The 22,148-nt window shown below is 27.3% G+C and overlaps 4 protein-coding genes, 1 long non-coding RNA gene and 1 pseudogene across 9 annotated transcripts in view; 2 read left to right on the top strand and 4 right to left on the bottom strand.

The window, feature by feature from the left end:
- The first annotated feature begins 184 nt into the window (after positions 1 to 184).
- Positions 185 to 2,463, top strand: LOC149881582 (uncharacterized). The gene is made up of 3 exons (XR_016445110.1): positions 185 to 348; positions 473 to 653; positions 2,019 to 2,463. It is a non-coding gene; the product is annotated as an uncharacterized LOC149881582 (long non-coding RNA).
- Positions 2,464 to 4,253: 1,790 nt separating this feature from the next.
- LOC149881581 (uncharacterized) lies at positions 4,254 to 6,815 on the bottom strand (annotated as a pseudogene). Its single transcript, XR_016445115.1, has 7 exons — positions 6,717 to 6,815; positions 6,259 to 6,449; positions 5,960 to 6,099; positions 5,349 to 5,799; positions 5,042 to 5,120; positions 4,502 to 4,654; positions 4,254 to 4,388 (listed from the first exon to the last, which is right to left on the bottom strand). The product of XR_016445115.1 is annotated as an uncharacterized LOC149881581 (transcript).
- Positions 6,816 to 12,223: 5,408 nt separating this feature from the next.
- LOC149881576 (adhesion G protein-coupled receptor G2-like) overlaps positions 12,224 to 22,148 on the top strand; it is a 31,032-nt gene continuing 21,107 nt past the window's right edge. For 2 of the 3 annotated variants that reach the window (XR_016445090.1, XM_090067104.1), the window contains exon 1: positions 12,224 to 12,359. Coding sequence is in view for 1 of the 3 variants with exons in the window: in XM_090067104.1 (XP_089923230.1) it covers positions 12,290 to 12,359 (70 nt within the window). In the remaining 2 variants the exon portion in view is untranslated. The remainder of the gene's footprint in view (positions 12,360 to 22,148) is intronic. The other variant, XM_090067105.1, reaches the window with a different exon arrangement.
- LOC149881578 (uncharacterized) lies at positions 16,980 to 22,098 on the bottom strand. 2 transcript variants are annotated; one of them, XM_090067124.1, is made up of 9 exons: positions 20,157 to 22,098; positions 19,080 to 19,285; positions 18,854 to 18,937; positions 18,619 to 18,711; positions 17,974 to 18,090; positions 17,710 to 17,882; positions 17,545 to 17,609; positions 17,232 to 17,329; positions 16,980 to 17,122 (listed from the first exon to the last, which is right to left on the bottom strand). In XM_090067124.1, the coding sequence occupies exons 3-9, from the start codon at positions 18,906 to 18,908 to the stop codon at positions 17,007 to 17,009; spliced, it is 717 nt and encodes a 238-aa protein (XP_089923250.1). In that variant the 5' UTR covers positions 18,909 to 18,937; positions 19,080 to 19,285; positions 20,157 to 22,098; the 3' UTR covers positions 16,980 to 17,006. The 2 variants fall into 2 exon arrangements, with proteins under 2 accessions (XP_089923250.1, XP_089923251.1); XM_090067125.1 differs by lacking the exons at positions 18,619 to 18,711; positions 18,854 to 18,937; positions 19,080 to 19,285; positions 20,157 to 22,098 and adding an exon at positions 18,196 to 18,236.
- Positions 20,053 to 21,067, bottom strand: LOC149881580 (uncharacterized). Its single transcript, XM_090067121.1, has one exon. The coding sequence runs from the start codon at positions 21,065 to 21,067 to the stop codon at positions 20,153 to 20,155; it is 915 nt and encodes a 304-aa protein (XP_089923247.1). The 3' UTR covers positions 20,053 to 20,152.
- Positions 20,053 to 22,069, bottom strand: LOC149881579 (uncharacterized). Its single transcript, XM_090067122.1, has one exon. It carries the CDS (start codon positions 22,067 to 22,069, stop codon positions 21,206 to 21,208), a length of 864 nt encoding a protein of 287 aa, XP_089923248.1. The 3' UTR covers positions 20,053 to 21,205.

The following is a 22,148-nucleotide window of genomic DNA, read 5'->3' as shown; positions in this document are numbered from 1 at the left end:
TATCATCTTAGATAAGTTTATTATATCATCAGTGTTTTTTTTTAATTCAGTTTTGTTATTATAATTGTCTTTGTTTTATTTTTGTTAATATTTTAAACTTATTATTAACAATTATAATACTGACAATATTTATTTCCCTTTAATTGTTATTAACATTTCTGGTTTTGTTTTTATTGATGCTTGTATCATATCATCTTAAATCATTTATCATATCATCATATCATCTTATATCATCATCAATGTTCCTGTTATAATTAACATTTCAGATACTAAATAGAAATAAAGTTATGAACATGATGGTGGATTTTAATTAGATGCAATCGGCAGCACAAACAATTTTAAGAAACGGTATCTAGATTTCTTTTGAGGGTTCTAATCCTAAACAGTGAACCAAAACCTTATCTTAATACTTGTTTGTATTTACTATTTATCTTTTTTTTTTTTTAGTTTGAAAAATGATTCCTTTTTTTAGTATGGGCGGCAACACTTGGTTCATATGTGAGAACTTGATGAAATAATTACACAATTTTCAGAGTTGAAAAATCATAAATCAAGAATTTGTAAAATCATTTGGACCGTTTAATTCTTTAATGGTTTAAAACTGGAACTAAAATGTTTCATGAAAAGAACTGGAAATGTAGTGTTACGAAACGGTAAAACTTCTTTAAAGAGTTGTTAATGTATTGTTAAAAAGTTGTGTCTTCTGATTATCCGAAAGACTTAATGCCTATTTAAACATTTTGCTGATTTACTAAATTATTTTATTAGTAAATGAAAACAATAAGGCAGCCATCCAGTCTTACAATATTAACTGTCCCGACTGATACAGATGGAGCACCGTGTATCATTGAGTGCTTGAAATGAACTCTAGGAAACACAATAAACGAAGGAACTGCATTTCCTACAGCATTTACCGCAGTAAAAATTGTAACCAGAAAACCCCTCTGTACTGAAGTAATTTTTCCAACTTCTTTATCTATTTTACGAGCAATGGATTTATATTTCCAACTTTCTGCACTGTGCAAAAGCCTGTCTCATCTGCGTTATAGATGTCATTAGGATTAAAGCTATATTTTCTAAGAACTTCTTCCAGATTTTTAAAAAATTCAGCAAAATTTGTTTTACTAAAACTTGTTCCACTTGACAAACTGGTTTACAAATTTATTTGTGAATCTGGTTTCGGTTTCTGACCATATTGACTAATGAAAATAAAACATAAACAATCATTATTAAATGAAAAAGTTCGCAAGTTTTGACAAAAACATAAACAATCATTAATGAATGAAAAAATTCCCATGTTTTGACTTTTGCAATGATTATTGAATGAACAAGTTTTGCAATTTTTGAACTTTTTTATACTATTGGATGGCAGAGTCAAAGGTTCATATTAGTTGATGGCAGAGTCAAAGGTTCATACCTTCTCAACTGTGAACATTTTTGATCATTGATGGGTCACAGCTCTTTAAAAATCTGAAAGCCTTTTTGATTGCTTTAATTCGAAAGCTTTGAGTCATTCTGTCAAAAAGTTGACTGATAGGTCTGACAATACTGAGCCGCCCAAGTGTCTTCTAAGTCAATTTCACATTCTTTTCATCAACTTAAAATGCTTGGGCTTTCTTTCTAATGAATATAGTTTATATCTTCTCAACACGCTTTTTAATTTCTATGATTTTATTTTGTCAACTGTTTTATTCCTTTTAAGTCACACCTTGTAAATCATCAGTTTTTATATTATCAACTACATATAATGATACTACATATAAATCGAGCAAAAGAAAAACATCCCTTATGCAATAAAAAGTTTAAAGAATTACATTTGTCTTTGTATTCATGTTGTCTAAAAGGTGTTTATAATTATTTTATTCATATTTGTGTTATGTAATTTGAATATAAGACTTAAAAAATAATTATTTTTTACCACCAATTACTGAGTTCCTCCTAAATCTCTATACACTTTTGACAGAAAATTTACCACCGTACCTGATTTGCAGTTAATGTTTTTTGTTTCTTTCCTTTAGTTAAGGTAGAGAGTGTAATACCAATATAGATGATCCTAAAATGGCATTTGGTCTTCAACGACTATCTCATCGTTGCGATATTGTCTCTCTATCCCAAATTACAAATACCAAGGTTGTTATTCTGATAATTTAAAACTTTGTTTATCTGATTTTAGAATATGATTTAGTTTTACATGCTATGATGCTTTGTATCAGCGAAAAAGTTTCCCTGTGAAATTTAGGTACAAAAATGTTATAGGAGCGTCTTAACTATATCCTAAAGGTGCAACTCATTTTTTTGTTTGTTTGTTTGTTTTTGAGTTGACAGAATAAAGAATGAATTCATAAAGTAATATTGTAAACATTTTTTGGTATGTTAACGTTATTATACTCTTCAAACCAAATTTTTTTTAAATAATTGTAGCCGAACGTAAAAAGCACAAAATAAAACTCAGAAAACTAACGCGTGGAAATCTCTAAGTCTAAATCTCTAATCTCTAAAAAGGGATTTACACCCCTATTTTTATATATTGATAGAAGAAAACAACATTTGAGAAAAAATAATAAGTAATAAAGTAACAAGTGGCTAAGAAGAGAAAACTCATCAAAATACTCTCTCTGGAGTTTGTATTTTACTACCCATTTGGTAAGAACTGACAAAAGTTCATGCACAGTTTGCTTAGTTAAACATTTATCTTCATTTTCTGAGCTTGAACTTTCAAAAGGATCAGTTTCTTCTGAGGAATCAAAATGAGAATGAATACTTGCACTTAAAGCTATCGTTAGTGAATCATTGTGAGAACACTTTGAAATATTACTCTCACTATTTTCTGATATTTCTTCTAAGAAATATCAGAAAATAGAGCTTGATGAAGATAAATTGAAAGCACAAGCCAAAGATATATTTCCAGCTAAAGCTGCTTGACATTTCTTCATATATTCTTTTATATATGATGCTGTTTTCATTTTTGTTAAAATGCTAATTTTACAGCATTAACTACTAAAACTTGTAAAATGTTAAAATATAGGAAACAAACTTAATTATTAGAAAAAATATAAGTATAGGTATATATCCATAATATTGCCATATTACCGATATACACATTATCATTTTATTGAGAATATAATAACATCCAACTATCGTTATAAAATCCAACATTTTTTTTGCTTATATCCAACAAATTAATGTACATTATGGCAACAACAACAAAAAATATTTACCAGAAATATAGATATATCTAATATATTGCATAGGCTTGGTCTAAACTCTACATAAGGCAACAAATGTATGAAAAGCAGAAACATTAAAGTCTATTACATATAAAAACTGTTATTACTTAACATATAAGTATATATTTAATAACATATTTTTTTGACAAATATTTCCCCAAATGTACTCTAAGTATACTGTTGAATCTTCAAGAAAATATAAGGTGAAGAAGCTGTTGCTTTCTTGCAGGGAACACAACTTTGCTATTTTAAATCTTCTATACTCATTAAAAGCTGCTCTACGAAAGTCTCTCCTTCAATTTATACTTTTTAAAATGCTTTAAATAAGTTCATAAAAAAAACCCGCTAAAGCTATATTTATAGCATTTGAAGGAAACTACGTCAGTATCCACTTTCCGTAACTGCTTCTGCGCATAAATCAACTTTTAAATATTCGCGTGTTTTTATCACTGGTTTCACAACCATTACAAAAACCTTAACAAAATCATACTACGATTGTGCAACGGTGAGACCATCCGTAAAAACATAATATTCTATAAAATACATCACAATTACAATTGGTACTTCGGTAAACAGAGCAAGTTTATTTCTCGGATTGAAAACCGATTCTTGAAACGTGTTATTCTTATTGTTTTAGCGGGTTTTAAACACGTAACAGAAACCACGCGTAACATATCGTCGAGTTGTGCCGACTGAGATGTTAATAACATGTAAAGTTATTAAATATATTATTGTGCATATTACTACAAACTTAATATTATAACTAATATATTAAGTATAATATTAAGTTTGTAGTAATATGCACAATAATATATTTAATAGCTTTACATGTTATTAGCATTGCTATACAGAAAAATGTATATGTATAAATTTATATCTATTAGACTAATTTTACATATATGTGTAACTTATAACATATTATTATAACATGTATAATTTATAAATTATTAATATAACATTTATAACATATATTTATATTTATTAGAAGAATTTATGCATATATGTATAAATTTATATCTATTAAAAATCTATTATTCCAGTATACTGGATAAAATCGAATGAAATGTTCTGCAACTTCAGCAGCTGATGCACAACTTTTATTCTTTGATAGCACTTTAACGATAAAGGGGAGTAATAAGAATGCAAAATCCATTTCAATTCCTGTTTTAAAAAAACGAATTTGTCAATGAAATCATTTTATTAATTTATGAAATATTATAATGATTTAACATATCAAATACACCCTGCCGTATTGTTTTATAACACTAAGATACCTAAAGAAGGGTTGTCTTGCATATCAAGCTCAACTAGAATGCGCTTCACCATCAAATTTGTCTTTTGCCTTGCCCAACATGTGGCGTTATTTGCTCCCAATGAGCCAAAAAATCATTTGACTCTGGGATATTGCAACAGAAATTCTGCTGAAACTAAGATAAGAATATAGTATAAGACTGCTTGTAAAACCATTTTCTTTAATTTTACTTTAGCAAAACCTAAGAATACTTTAGCCAAACCTATGTGACAAAAAAATATTTAAAAGTTACAAGATCATCTTGTAATTTTTAAATATTTTTTTGTCGTATAGGTTTTGCATGTATCTTGTAATTTAAAAGATGTATCTTGTAATTCATACAAGATGCATCTTAGATATATCTTGTATGAATTACAATAAACTTAATTTTTGTGATTGAATAATTTTAAATATTTATTGGTGAAAAATTTTAATGATAATAGGGTGATTTTTATTCTTATGTGTATGGGTAGATCTTTTAATGGCGGAAATGTTTTGAGTTAATCATCAAATGTTGGCTTACAATTCACAATCCATTTCATAGCCTAAGTCATCAAATCTCAACTCTCCTATCATACTGAGTTCTTCTTTGGAGAAAGGTGCTATACAAAAAATATACATATTACTTATAACATCTAAATTTAATTTGATAAATTTAAAAAATAATTTTTCAATACTTATATAGATATAAAATGTTTATTTTAGCTAGATTTATTAGCTGATTGTTTATTTGCTTTATTTGGAAAATTTATTACAATACTGAGTATTAGGTAAATGCCTTAATTAAAGGAAGAAAGATTTTATGAAAAATATACTTAATATTAAAATACCGGACAAGTGGAACTCTTCTGCTGAAACAATAACTCTCTTTCGACAAGCTTTACATCAACACCAACATGTTTACGCATAGTTTTCAGTCTCTCTTCTATGTGGCCATAAGGAGTGACCTACTTTTTCTTATTACCCACTATATACTGTGTATATGAGTTACAATAGTTTTCCTACAAAATCTTTTTTTTTTTTTTATGATATTAGATTTTATTAATTCATAGACAACTTAACTTATAATTAACAAATTGTGAAGATACTACTACTACTAATTACTATTCCTTGACTGAAGTGGCCCCTTTGGTGTTAGTGAGAAAAAAAAGGGAGGAAAAAAAAAATTAATAAAATGTCTCTAATAGTCTCACTTATCCAAGTTTTTCACCAGAATGTAGCTTTGCAAAGGCAGTGATAATAGCTTTTGCAAGATTAGATTTGGTTTTTGTTGAAGGATATCTAAAACATATTTAAAGGAAATATTTGTATTGCCAAATTTATATTAAGCAAAAGTTTGATAAATTTTCATAAATAACTTTATAAATAATTTTTATTCCACTAAAATTTTCAGTGTTACATCAATAGTTTTTTAATATTACGGAAATACACACAAACTTACATATTTCCAACTCTATGGACCATTGAGTTAACAACAATGTGGATCATATTTTGACGCCTTTTAATAAGTGCACCTGTAAAATCATATTCTGCCAAAACAAGCTTACCTGTTTGATGTTCATCAACCAAACTACGTATGTTCTATATAAAAAGAAGATCTTAATTTATATAAGTTGAAAGTTTAATTTTTTTTTTTTAGTTATAAAAGGAACTTATTGCTGGGGGAATCCTGGTTTATTATAATTTGTTTAAAATAATGAACAAAACACTTAAAAAAAATTACTTTTAAGGTATACTTACAAAGTCAATGTTATCCAATCTTAAAGCAACCTGTACATCAAAAGTAGAAATATTTAATTTAACCTTTCTTCACTCATTTAAAAACGTCAGGTGAAGATTGAATTTTCGGTGATAATGTCAGTGACAAAGCCGACTCATCAGAGGTGTTTAGTTTCAGTTAAACTGAGAGCTGTAGATGTTATATCATTTTTCTACAAAAAAAAAAAAAAAAAAATCAATTTATATTTTCTTCTCAAGCTGTTTATTAAAGGAGAAAAAATGTACTTGTTCAAAACAACAAATGTGTGTGTATATATATATATATATATATATATATATATATATATATATATATATATATATATATATATATATATATATATATATATATATATACATATATATATATATACATGTATATACGAGCATATTAAATATATAATGTGCTCATATATGCATGTAGGTTTTAAACAATGAACAGCATCAAAAGGTTTATAATCTGCTAAGTCTTTTTCTTTCAAACATATACGCTCTGAATCAAGAGAACAACAATACGATAGAGTTAGATGATAATACATGTGGACATGCCACTTAAGTCCAATAAAATAAATTACATTTTGATGAACATATATTTGTTAAATTTTAACAAATGACGGTTCACCTTCATCACTAATAGAATGAAATACAGACATCTTTGTTTTGTACTTTTGACCAAAAATGACTACTTTTTCAGTCATAAACACATCTATTTTTTCACCAATGAGAGGTAAAATTAATGACTTATGCCTAATATCTGATGATGAAATAATTGTACAACTTCCAACAACTGAAATCCCTTTTAATGGGCATCTAGACATCCAAACAAAAACATGAGAAAGTTGGTGTCTGCTTCCAAGAGGAAACGCTATATTTTTAAAGTTACAAATGATATGAGCAAGATGCTTAGAAAAGTTATGCTTTGCTTCAAACCACATTACCATCATATGTAAAAGTGGTCCACTATTTTCTATTATAGTACCATAGTGAACCATTCTGTGATGTTTATATAAAAGTTTTTTATCAGGATAACAAATTTTTAATAACTCATGATGCTCTGATACAAGATCTTTTAAGTACAAAACATGTGACAGTACAGAGATTGGGATGAAAATAATTTCTGTCAGCTACTTTAGCAATTGATACAAAAGTCACTTTAAATCATCTACTTTCTCAATAATATCAGCTAAAGTACATGGTAAATGTAAAAACAAAATCAGCATCTGAGCTGACCGTTGTCGAATATTACATTTACATACATATATGTGTGTATATTTTTTGCGAACGTACGTAAAAGAGATGTGTTTATTTATATATACATCTCTTTTACGTACGTTGGCAAAAAATATATACATTTATATGTATGTAAATGTAATATTCGACAACGGTTTTTTATATGTATATTTACATATATATATATATATTAATATACATATAAAAATATGTAAATATACCATGTACACATCTCTTTTACGTACGTTCACAAAAAATATGAAAAGATAGCTTACTTTTAAGCTTTCTGCCAACTTTGACTCTGACAACTTTTTTATGCTCATTTTTAACAAAAAATTTTAAAATAAGAGAAAGCAAGAACATGCGACCTCTAAAAGATTTAATGACGATTGCTGTTGACGCGGAAAAATAGTTTCATGTTTTCAGGCCATTTACTTGATGTTTCCGGTAAACACCTGAACGTTCCGGTAGAAAAGTTCCCGCAACTTCTTTTGCCTGAACATTTCAGGAGTTTAATACTAAGTGTTCAGCTAGTTTTCTAAAATACTTGAACCGATACGGTAAATTTCCTGAATGTTCAGGTAAATTTGTCGACCTGAACCATTCCGGACAGAGTTTGCCTGAACTTTTTAAAGAGTGTAATCTCTGAAATAAATGAATAATTAGTTAACAATATAAGTAAGCAATAAACATTGTTAAAAAGTTTGTGTGCACTGTAACGCTTCATTTACGCTTTAAAAAGGCTAAGCAATAGATTTTATGGAGCTTCCATACCAGTTAAAACTAGCAACTATGGTAAAACGTTTATAATTCAGCTTGTAAAAACTGGGGCATTTTTTAGCTGAGTGTATATTTAGTAAAGTTTTATTTTTTTACTAAATGTTGTTTCTCATTTGGCTTTTTAGTACTAGAATACAATAAAACTAAAGTGATAAAATAACTATGAATGAAAAAAAAAAAACAACTAACAAGCAAAATTTTAATAGACGTTGAAACAGAAATTGCACCCTAGAGAAATCAGTATAACAAGATGTTATTCGTCTAAGAAGAATGAAGCGGAAGAATTCGCTTGAATCGAAAAACCAAAGAAAAAGAATTGGAGTAAAACATAAAAGACTTAATGAAAAAGATAAAAAAAACAACTCCAAAATACCCGGTGATTTCATCTAAGAATTTTAAATGTTTTAAAACTTAGTATTGTCTTTGCCTTCAATTTTCTAGTGTTATGGTTTTTTTGTGGAAATGTAATATTTCAAAACATGATATATCATCTCAAAATAAAGCTTCAGAGTTGAAATTTTAGCTGTAGATTCATTTTATTTAAGAGAATCATTTAACCTATAGGTTTTTTTTATAAAGTTTCATATTTTTTCCTATAGAGTAAATAGTTTTTTTCATAGAAACTGAACTTTAAGTTTTTTCTGCGGTACCCCTCAAAAGCTAAATATTGACCGGAGCCCTCTCCGCTTAAAAACATACCAGTATAGTCAAAAAAAGTAAGGATTCTTCGCATAAAACTAAATCATTTCAATTGTGTTTGCTAATGGAATAAATGATTGCTTTCCCTTTAAGTAATGCTTCTGCCAGAAGGAAAACAGTCAAAGCAAGTCACTTTTAGAGGTCAAGGAAACACATTTTACAATTTAAATTCAGCTTGGCACAAAAATATTCAAAATGAGCAAAATAGCAGCTGTTCTGAAGCACTGGAAACACAATATCTTGATCTGACTAATTGACTTATATACTCACGTACTACCAACACAGTTAAATATGCCTTCAGAAGATATCCCTGATTTCTGTTAAGATCTTTTCCAGGACCTAATCAAGAACATCAACAATTTTTTCGGCAGTCAGAAAAAAAACTCATTAAAATTTTTATGTTTAATTCAGCAACAACTAAAAATTTTTAAACGAGGTCAAACGTTATCAATCTGCAATAGCCACCCATGGTAAGTTTAGCAACAAGTATATATATTGGAAGTAGACTAAAACTCTGAAGATAGACGTAGAATAATTTGATCGATAGGTCCGTGTAGCTCCTGAAAGTCTGAGGGACCAATGTTCCTCTCAAAATTTTGAAATTATTATTGGTGATGTACAGTTTGATAAGACTAAATTTCGACTCCGTTTTTCATATTTTTATGTAAAAAAGAAATCAGCCATTCAGCTCTGGCGTCAGTTAATTTTAATTACAATTTAAAACAAAATAAATTTTTTCTACCCTTTAGGAAATGTCATCTACTCTAATGTAAAAATTCACCAGCTTTTCACCGTGGATGACTCTAATTTAGTCAATGTTTGCGCATTGATCGATGAATATCAAGGTTTGAAAAATTTTCAAAATTTTTAGACCGATGAATCTTTTTAATTATATGCATCGAACCGATTTGTGAAATGCCTTCATTTCATTTTTGCAATTGACAATAATGATGCTAATGTGGTTCAAATTAAATTGTACTTCAGTTTAAGATTTAAATATCGAAATTAAAAATTTATTGACGATAGAATTTCTAGCGTAAAAATTCCATAGATATTTTATAAACAGATATTTTTCATTTTGGTATAGCTCAGGTTTTTCTAAATTTATTATTACAGTTTTTATTTTGTTAAAGTTAATTATTTAGTTTTGTTATTATTACTGCTGACATTTTCTACCTGTTAATTTTTTGCACTTTATATTATATTTTTGGCTCATTTTTCATTGTATTTTTATGTAATCTTTATCAAAATTTTTAGTATTATCATTATCGATATTTATCTTTTGCTTTTATAAATAAAAGTAGTCATTTTTAAATGAATGCCTCGCGAATAAGGCTAACGGTGCGCGGCTATTAGTACAATTGCAGTCATTTAAGATTTGCTCGACACTTTCTTTTTCGAGAATAACTAAACGATGGCCTTGTGCAGTATTTTTATACCCTTGTAGATATAGCTGTAATCAACTCAAAAACTTTATATTCCTTTGTGGATCAGTAGAACACAAAATTGCCTCGAAAGCTGTTTTTGAAACAATGAGCACTTTCTTTTATGAATAAACACCTAACTTTCCAAGAGAGCCTTTATTTCCAGAATTTGCCGTTTGCCATTTTGTGCAGGCATTTATGAAATCAAATTATTGAGTACCTAAAATACGAGTTCGAGAAAAACAAATGCCAAAAAATCACGATATATGTTGCTCGTGAGCATAAGACAGGAAGAAAACCACAGCGTCAATGAAATCCACGATTGCCAGACATTTACATGTAAGCGACATTCTCAAGCAAAGTTGGTGTATCGGTTCTGCAAAAATAAATTGTGCATCCAAATCTGACTAACAAATTCGAAACATTTTCTTGTGTTAAATGTATTATATACAGTATTGGCCATTTGTATCAATCCATTATACCTTTTTTTTGACATCATTCGACTTTGATTCACAATGAACCAATGATTGATTGACTCTTTTCAAATATAAAAAGTGTTAATTTATAAGCACCATATATTTTCAAAAAATATTAATCGATGCGCTGATTATCTTATCTTTTTTTTGACACATAGCTCGTAATCTAAAATAATTATAATGGCCGAAATTAAGAATCCACTCTATTATTTCAAACTTCATTGAAAAATGCATTTGTCTTTGAGTAAAACTTATTTGCAAATTAATAACAATTATTAGAGAATTTTTATTTAAATTATTACTAATGTTAGAAAAATTTGTGTGAAATGAAATATAAAAATTAGTATCTAATTAAAAACAACATTTCAGTAACAAAAGAATCAAAATGACTGGAAAAACTTTTGATAATATGACAAAATGCAAAATCATAGCAATGAATGAACAAAATATCACAATGAGAAAAATTGCGAAACATTTAAACACAGCACATGCAACTGTTAGCAGAATAATTAACCGATATCATGAATATAATACAAAAGTTAATCTTCCGCGTACCAGAAGACCCAGCATTTCTAATAAAAGAAATGAACGTTTACTTATTCACATAGTAAAAAAATAGAAAGTTATCATCTATTGATTTTATTGAAAAATGGCAAGAAAAAGATGATTGCAAAGTAAAAACAAACAAATACTTAAACAAAGGTGGTGTCAATTTCATCTAATTATTTTTCATCTCATTAAAATTTACTCTCAATTTCATAATTTATTTCTTTTCGTTATCTAATAATATTAATAAATGCAAATAAAGAAAATTTATTCTATATGTATTTATATATATATAAATATATATATATATATAAATATATATATATATATATATATATATATATATATATATATATATATATATATATATATATATATATATATATATATATATATTATTTATGGTATAAGAAAAACATTAGTGACAATAAAGTAAGAAATTAAAAGCTGCAAAAGAGAAACATTCGTTATGACTAAATCAAGAATTTATAAAATACACAAAGAATATTGATAATAACATAAAAATATTATAAACAAAAATATAATAATATTTATATTAAAAATGGAGAAAAAATTAACAAAAAGACACTTGAAATATTAATTATAACAAAACTAAACTATTTAAGGTTACAAAATAAAACTCTTATTACTAAAAAGAAAAAATCCTTAACTATAGAAAAAATAAGAAAAACTGTTTTATAGAATATCCAAGGAATATTTGTCAAAGAAACTCGATCCTTAATAAACTTTTAACTTTTTTAAATCTTAAACAAATTTACAAATAAAACTTTTGTACCGCATCAGCATAATTTGCGTCAATTGCAAAAATTAAATGGCATCTTTTAATATATCGTAAAAATGTTAATGATTAAAATGTTAGATTGGCCCCAAAAATATTTCATCCTGAGTGCAGTTTTAATTATTGACGGTAGGTTTTCTTTCAGTTTGAAATGACTTTATTTTTTGTTTTTTTAAATATATTTGGAGCTTACGTTTAAGCATTTTTAACTGCTCAAACATTGACTAAATAAGTGTCATGCAGGGTGATAAAGCAGGATGAATTTAATACTAGTGTAGATAACGACTACGAAAGGGTAGCGAAATGCATGTGTTATAAAAATGTTATATTAATTATGAATATATGCTCATATTATACATACATACATACATACATACATACATACATACATACATACATACATACATACATACATACATACATACATACATACATACATACATACATACATACATACATACATACATACATACATACATACATACATACATACATACATACATACATACATACATACATACATACATACATACATACATACATACATACATACATACATACATACATACATACATACATACATACATACATACATACATACATACATACATACATACATACATACATACATACATACATACATACATACATACATACATACATACATACATACATACATACATACATACATACATACATACATACATACATACATACATACATACATACATACATACATACATACATACATACATACATACATACATACATACATACATACATACATACATACATACATACATACATACATACATACATACATACATACATACATACATACATACATACATACATACATACATACATACATACATACATACATACATACATACATACATACATACATACATACATACATACATACATACATACATACATACATACATACATACATACATACATACATACATACATACATACATACATACATACATACATACATACATACATACATACATACATACATACATACATACATACATACATACATACATACATACATACATACATACATACATACATACATACATACATACATACATACATACATACATACATACATACATACATACATACATACATACATACATACATACATACATATATACATACATACATACATACATATATATATATATATATATATATATATATATATATATATATATATATATATATATATATATATATATATATATATATATATATTTATATATATATATATATATATATATTTATATATATATATATTTATATATATGTACACAAATTATATCCGCTCTTCTTTTGCCAAGTTCAAAACAAGAGCACATATCACTACTTATATATATATATAGCGCATATAACTTCTTATATCTTAAAGAAACTAAATGAGTTGTTGTTTTTCTTTCGTTAATCTTTGATTATTATAAATTTTTATGTGGAAACAAAACGCCTAGTTTGAATTAAAATGTTTGTTAAATAAAGTTTTCTTAAATTAATGATTAGTGAAAAAATATTACTTTCAAGCTGAAAACTGAGCTGATAACTTTTCTTATTGATAGTTGTATTAAAATGCGCTTTTCTAAATAAAACTTTACAATATTTTTATTTGTTTGTGTATGTTATTTTGGTGTATTCAGTGAAAGACTTTTTATACTTGCACTAATATTTGCCGATATATTGCAGTTTTATTATCATTTCACTTTTGCATTAAAAAAATAGACGAATTTTACCACAATAGAAAGATTGTGTGTTTTTCTTAAATTTAAAAGTACTTACGAATAAAATGTTTGAGCAAATGCTTTAAGACGCTAATGTTTGTTGCTAGCCGATAAGCATCTGCGTCTCGTTATTATTTAACTTGAGACGAGAGGAGACAAGACGATAATATCCGGGACACGATTTTTTAATTCGGAGAAAAAATATTTGTCCCGATTTATAACTTCATTCGGGGACAATTTTTTCCTTTGTTTCGTTATTTTTTTCCGGGATATTTCTCGTCTCGTTAAGCTTTTCCCGGATCATTTCGAAAAAACGATTCCGAGACGCAGACCCTTACTAGGCGAAGCTCTTATCTTGTGTGAGAGAATTACTTCTTCGTCATTGATTTTCATTGAAAGTACATTTAAATTAACTGGCGCTTTAGTTTTAATGTATACTTTAATACATTAATGAATTTTAAAATATTCCAACGAGAACATAAGAAAGTAATACTATTTTAAAATAGCTTTAAAAGTAAACAACATCGTGCCCTATACTAGTTTTAGAATTGCGAATTTTACCATCATAAAGGAGGTTTGGGGGAGTGAGTATTGATATTGTTTAATAAGCTACATTTAAAACAAACAAACGAGGACAGTTTAATCAAAAATGTCATAATTTTTTAACAATTTTTTACTGTTAAGCTGAACATAAAAGTGGCGACAATCAAAACTAGAAAGAAAAAAACACGTTTTTATTTTACAAGTTTATCCGCAGTACAGACCTTTCATTAAAGTACAGTTTATCTGAATATTTATCTTTATCCAGTTTTATCTTTATCCAGTTACTTTTGATGTTTAAAAGTAGTGATTACGCAGTCTTCAGCGTGATTACGTCTCTTGCATCAATTGATTGCCCAACATCAGTGGCACTAGGCAGAGCGCACCAAAGCAGTTCTTTTCCATCCGCCTTTGCATCTTTAAAATCGTACTGTATCATGTTTTTTAAGCTGTTAAGGTGAAGGGCAAGTTTTAACAAGTTTTTTGTTTTTTAAAAATTCGAGGAGCGTTTGATTTAATTAGCGCTAACAAACATTTGGTCTCACAAACCATTACCTTCAATTTAAATGTGAATACCTTTTGTGCCGAGCTGATTTTTTGCACTTGTGAAATGCGTTTTTCTTAACCTCTAAAAATGGTTGCAGCTTTGGCTGCCCTCCCTCTAGCAGAGATATAAATTGCAGGAAAATCTTTTGTTTTTTCTCTTACTGAGCCCGGTTGTAAAAAACAGATATTATGCGACGAACCTTCATCCTTTCAAATATGCTGGTAGGTTTTTTTAATAATGGGCATCAAAGAAAAATTTGCTCCGGTCAACTACGTTGTTGCTGGAGTTTCTATTTTCTATCATAATTTGAATTAGGAGAACCTGTTTAGACTTTCTACTAAATGTTACATGCAATATTTATTATGATGAACCCATAGCTTTATACTGTTTTGTTTTATTCCTTTGTGTCTATCTCACTATTAATTCTTTGTTTTTCAACAAACGGGAGCAATATCCTCTTTTAGCTTTCTAGCTTTATTCATGTAAGGGAAAATAACAACTCGATATCGCTCGTAAAAACTACGTGTCATCTACTTTTTTTACTGTTCGTGGTATTTCGTCGAAATTATCCCTAAAAAAAAATATGCGTGATATTGCAGGATCTTCAAGGATAAGTTTTCTTTTTTGAGGCAAAACTATTACACCAAACCATTCTGCAATTTTTCTCAACTTGCCCCATTTGAAGAGGTAGAGAGCGTTTTCCCATTAAATACAAACTACTTAAACAAAGATAAAACATTTTTTTTTTTTTTGTTTTAACAAAACGTGAGCTTAGTAATGCATATTATACTTATACCAAAATAAAAACAACCAAACTTGTTTTTTCCATTTTACTGTGAATTATTGACAGGGATTTAGCAACAGTTTTTTAAACAACATAAGCAAGTTGACAAGCAGAAAATTTTTGTTTCTACATATTTAAAAACACCATCACCTGATATGCATTTGTAAAATCTAATACCTCAGTTCCAATAAATCAAATTAGTGAGAGAATCACGAATAATTTTATATGAAATATTTTATTTTACTTGTGATATTTTGCTTCATCAAAAGAAAAATGATTCTGAAGCAGAGAGGTAAAGAGAGGTTATCTCCTCATCTGTATTATTAATTTCAAATTTTAAGTATTTTTTTCTTATGCTTTTTCTTTCATTTCCTTCAGAAACAATTTCATTCAATAACTTTTTTAATCTAACACTCAACATGTAATTTGAAGATGCTGAAGGAAATTCCTTTGGGCCGCTCTAACTTCTCTAGATCAAAAGAGGTTGCACTGAAAGAAGCCTGATTGGGAAAATATCTATTAGAAAGGAGGCAAAAGACAATCTTCTCTGCAACACTGAGGAAAAAATGCGATCAAAAAATTCAGGTTCATTAATAAAATTGTAAACAAGCTAGACTTAAATCAGAAGTATCCCAGCGTGCACAATGACGTCCTAAGGACGTCTATAAGACGTCTGATTTCTCGTCTGTAAGACGTCCTTATTCGGTCTCAGGTGAAAGTCTTGAGGACGTCTTTTTCAGACGTCTTGAAAACGTCTTTTTCAGACGTCCTTAAGACGTCTGAAAAAGACCTCCTATAAACGTCTTTTTACGTCTGTAAATCTAATTAGATGTACATCTACTAGTAAAGTCTGTACATCTATTAATAGATGTACAGACTCTAAGATTACTTATCACCTTTATATAGATTCTAAGTATCTATGTAAAGATGTACAGACGTAAAGACTTTCTCAAGAGAAAGTCTTTAGAAAGTCTTTGATATTTTTCCAAGCCCTTTACTTAACAAATTGCATATAGCAATCGAATTTGATATGATTCTATCTAGTCATAGAGAGACATAGAGAGACATAAAGAATTACAAATTTATAAAGGATTATAAATTTAAAAAATACAACATTTAATTATATTAGAATTTAATCATTGTCAATTAATATTGGAGGATTTTCTCTTCAATCGTTCGGAAGAATGTTTTATTATTGTCCCAATAAGGTGCATTGCTTCTGCTTTTGTCACGTTTTTATAAGACTTTAAAACAGCATCTATTAAATAGAATAAGAAAAAATTCATCAACAAAATCAGTGCATCAAAAAAAATAAAAAATTTTTAAACATGAGTTAATTGAATACAATAATAAGCTAAGATCGATACCGGTGATTGCATTACATAGATTTACAAGCTCTTTAAATATTTTCTTTTTCTTTAAACCATTCATGCTGTATTCTGACAAAACATCGTCTGTTGTTAGTCTAAATATGCAAAAATATATTTCACTAGCAGTGCTTAGAAATTTTATATCTTAGATATTTATTAAAAAAATTCAAAATAAGATAAATATTTATCCTATTTTGAACTTTTCTTATATAAAAATTTTTTTTTATAAAAACAAAAGAAAACGAATATCTTTCTTCTGAAAAATATGGATTAGAATTAGCGTCAAAAAAAACTTATGCTGGTAACTTACGTGAGTAGAATATTTTTTATTGCATTAGCTGGATTTTTACCGCCAACTGATGATAAATGTTTTACCTAAAACAAATAGATAATAATATGATAAACAATTTATGACAATTAAAAAAAAAAACTAAGACAATAATATAAATGAGTAAATAATTATATTCAAGCATACAAAAGTACTGTATTGAATATCCCCGTCAGCAATTGTTTTTTCTAAAATAATAAGTTCGTCTGAACTTTTACACTGTTTAAAAATTTCTTCTGCATCATTAGAGAAATGTGCAGTTCTATCTATCAACAAGTTCTTTATTTCAGCAAGTTGAAACATAACTTTTCTCTGAAACTCTAAAAAGTAAAAAAACAATAATTTAAATAAAACTTTACTGATATTACAAACCAACAAAAGAAAACATGAAATGGAAACAAGCAACTTTACCTGCATCTGGTAAAGGATACATCCTTTTGCAACTACCTGCTAAATCTTTTGTAGTTTCGGGCTGCAATGGTCTGCTTGAAGAAGAGGAATCCATAACATTCGGTATGATATTTAATTCTTTAAAAAAACAATATAAAAAGTAAACTTAAAAAAAAACTAGGGACATCAGGTCCCCAAAAGCTTTACTTTCCTTGATAGTACACAAAAGCATATAGTACTAACCAGCAGTATGACTTAGTTTTCTTTTTAATGAGTTTATCGAAGGAATTAGTAGATCGACTATTTCATGCACTATATATATATATATATATATATATATATATATATATATATATATATATATATATATATATATATATATATATATATATATACATATATATATATATATGCATACATACATACATACATACATACATACGCATATATATGTATATATATATGTATATATATGTATATATATATGCATATATATATATATATATATATATATATATATATATATATATATATATATATATATATATATATATATATATTGTTGCACTTTAATTAAAGTATCATGAAAATATTCTTGCACTTAAGTGCAAGAAAATTTTATGAATCCTAATGTACTTTAATAAATCTCAAATGAATAATTCTCACCAGATTTGCTTCTTTTAGTATTTGACTTTGTTTTGTTTTCCATTGACTTTGTAAAAGGTCTAGGTAGGTCAATTTTTTGTGTTATCTTATTTGCTAAATAAAATAAAACAAAATCAGTGAAAAATAGGATAAAGAATAAATATCTTTTATTTCAATAATAAATATATAAAAAATAGTTTTGCTGTTAAATGAAAACTATGACATAAGCTTTAAACTGTTTTAAGCTTTATGTTACCTGTTGCTTGACTCATTACAGGCTCAGCATCACTGTCATGTTCAGTAGTAGACATTTCTACATCTTTGCACCATTCATAGTCATCTAATGATAATGATAAAATTACAATTGATTTACTATTTTTGAAATTAGCTACATTTATGTTAAACTGTGAAATAACTACAAAGCAATGGCTTTAATTATTCAAAATAGTTAGGAAGTCTTATTTACTAGTAAACTATCCTACCTGCAGTGAATTTAACTTTGACTAACTTATATGAAGGCCAGGTTTCATCTAACTCATCCAAGTTCTTAGCACTTCGTTCTACATACGCACCTTCAGGCCAAAATACTCTGTCATCTTTTATCCAATGACTAGGTACAACAGCATCTACCACTTTTTTGTTTTTCTCCACAAGAGAAACCAAAGAATAAGATATTTTGATTAGAAATCTAAAATATAAAGACAATCATATTTCAATATGATAAATTATTAAATAAAAATAAAATAACTCAAAAAGCAATAATTTATTTATATAAATAAATTAAGAATTACAATTGATTAAAATGAAAAGATAAATGACTTTTTAAATTTATTAATAAATTAAAATGAAGCTTACTCTTCCTAAAAGAACCAATATCTTCAAAACTGAGTGAAAAGATTATTTAAAAATGCATTTTTATACCAGTAAAAAATCAGACAGATAAATTTTAACTATTTGTCAATTACTTTATTATTGTAATTAAAAAATAGATGTTAGATATAACAGGAAATGATTGTTATACTTAAAAGAAAAATTATATAAAATTTATACAGAAAATGATGCTTGTAGACTTAATTAAAAGTTAAATTAAACAAATTAGTATTTATTGAAAAGCTCTCCATTATTCATTAAAAGCTCACAATTAATCATTAAAAAAATTTAAAATTCTAAAAAAGAAATATGAATTTAAAAAAATTAGCAATTAACATTCTTTCATAAAAACAGCATTAAAGTAATTTGAAAATCATCATGCACTTACTATCAACTATTATTTATTTATACAACATAATATTATATAACAAAAAAAAAAAAAAATTACAATGAAATTATTTTTTAAGCTATGTTGTTAAAAATTATAGAGATATTATATATAACTATTTTAAAAGTTATAATAAAACATAATGATAATAAAAATATTAAAAATTAAAAACATATATTTATCATAAAAATAACTAATTTTTAACGCAATAATTTATTTAATAAATGTGCACATTTTTTATTTTATACAAGAAAGCAAAGTTAACTTAAATTCTTTAAAATCACATACATAGTTGGCTTACCACATCACATCATTAAGTAAAGTACATAGAACAACCCCATCATTGACTGGTAGACATGCAACCTTTCTTTTAATATCTACCTTATTTACAGTTTTTCTTTTGCCAATGTTAGACTTACATAAAAAATAAATTCCGACCATCTTTGAATCAAATGGATCAGGAAAGTAATTTCTTAATAGACTCTTGTGGAACATTTTACAAATAAAAGTAGTCATATCTAAAATACTTGTAATAAAAACAATTTTTCCGGAATGGAGAAGAAAACAATTGTCTTTTTCATTTGTAGAAATTTTGGTCTTGATATCCTTTGAAAAGTTTATTGATTTATTTATTTCAAACTCATGAATACGTTTCACAACTTGAGATATAGGATTATTTGCTTGACGAATAAACCTTTTTAACAACTTTAAATAATTTTCAAAAGGAAAGCAAGAAATTTGATCTAAATTACATCCAAAGTTTGAAACATCGTTATGCAAGTGAATAAGACAGTGTACATTATATGAACAAAAAGAATCGCTATACAACTCCCTACTACTTGCAACAAAATAGACCAGTAATTTATGAGCATATTCCAAATAGTCATTTCTGTAATCTTGATTTTCCTCAAGCATAATTCTTATTGCAACAGATAAAGATAAAAAATTAATATAAATTGGTGAACTAACAGTTCCTTTAAGGGCTATTATTCCAGTATATGTCAAGAACTGTCTAAACTCAGTTGCCTTCCATCTTCGTAGATCGCTTAGCCCACGTGGCTGGCGTACAAATTCTGAAGGCATTTTTCCATAATGCAATAAAATAGTGTCAGAGACTACATTTAACTGATTAGATGATATGCGACAACAACGAGGGCCTTCTTTTAAGTATAGAAGCAATCTTTTAACAACTCCTAAGCAAACTAAATGCATATAGTCCAAACAAAAATCTTTAATGCATTGAACACTGGAGTGGATTAAAGGACTCACAAGTAACTGATGTCCTGTATAAGCTATCTGCTTAAAATCCTGGTCTATTCTTGGTTCACAGTCAAGATCATGAAAAACTATTCAATTTTCTATATTTACTCCATGAACTTTACATCTTTCACATGCATCATAACCAGTATGACCCTTAATTCCCTTTAAAAACTGACGTGCTGGAGCATCACAAATAAATCCTTTAATATTTACATGAAATTTTTTGCCATTATAGTGTAAACCAAAAACCTCCAAATTACGATACTCGTCTAAAAAATCTTTTAAAAATTCCTCACAACTGTCAGGTTTGGAACTACCACAGTAAAGAGCTACAACAAATGGACCTGCAAGTTGAAACGATGCAAGAATAGGCCAAAGTTGAGTGTTTGATGATTTGAACAATGGTATACCATCTACGTTAATCAATAGATTAATTGTCTTCAAAGAATTAATATCATGAGATGAAAACTCTTCTAACTTACTTTTTATTGAACTTTTTAAACCTATGTAAAAATAATCACCACCACATTTTTGTTTTAGAGGAACTTTTCTTGGTGTGCTTAATAAGGTTCTTGAATCTTTAGGCAATTCTTTGTGACCATGATTTCTTAATATAAGCAAGATATGATTTGTTGCTGCCATTGTAAGGTGATGTTCACATGCCCAAGATGAAAGTTCAGAGGCCAAGTTATCTTTATTGTGTACATCACCGTTTTCTGAGATATAAATGCTATTTACATCGCTAAAAATGGAAGATGAGGGTGAAACCTCGCCATTTAAATCCAGTCTTCCTTTAACTATTTCAACTTCTTCTTCAACTATTTCAACTTCTTCTTTATCGGATGGTGAATCCAATAAAATGGTCTCTTCACAAGAGTCGTGACAATAATTAAGAACTTCCAACTGGGTTTCATAGTTTCTTCGCCAGAGTCTTAAATAGTTTGCGTTAGACATTTCAGATATAAATTTTTATTATCTAAATAGATCATTATTAAAAATAAACATTAAACTTATATAAAACTTATTTAACTGA

Source organism: Hydra viridissima, unplaced genomic scaffold, assembly GCF_058129835.1.
Source record: "Hydra viridissima isolate aposymbiotic clone 2 unplaced genomic scaffold, HvirCarnegie_v1 scaffold_11, whole genome shotgun sequence".
Classification (NCBI taxonomy): domain Eukaryota; kingdom Metazoa; phylum Cnidaria; class Hydrozoa; order Anthoathecata; family Hydridae; genus Hydra; species Hydra viridissima.
Note: the sequence above shows the minus strand (reverse complement) of the source record. Positions and strands in the feature narration are given on the sequence as shown.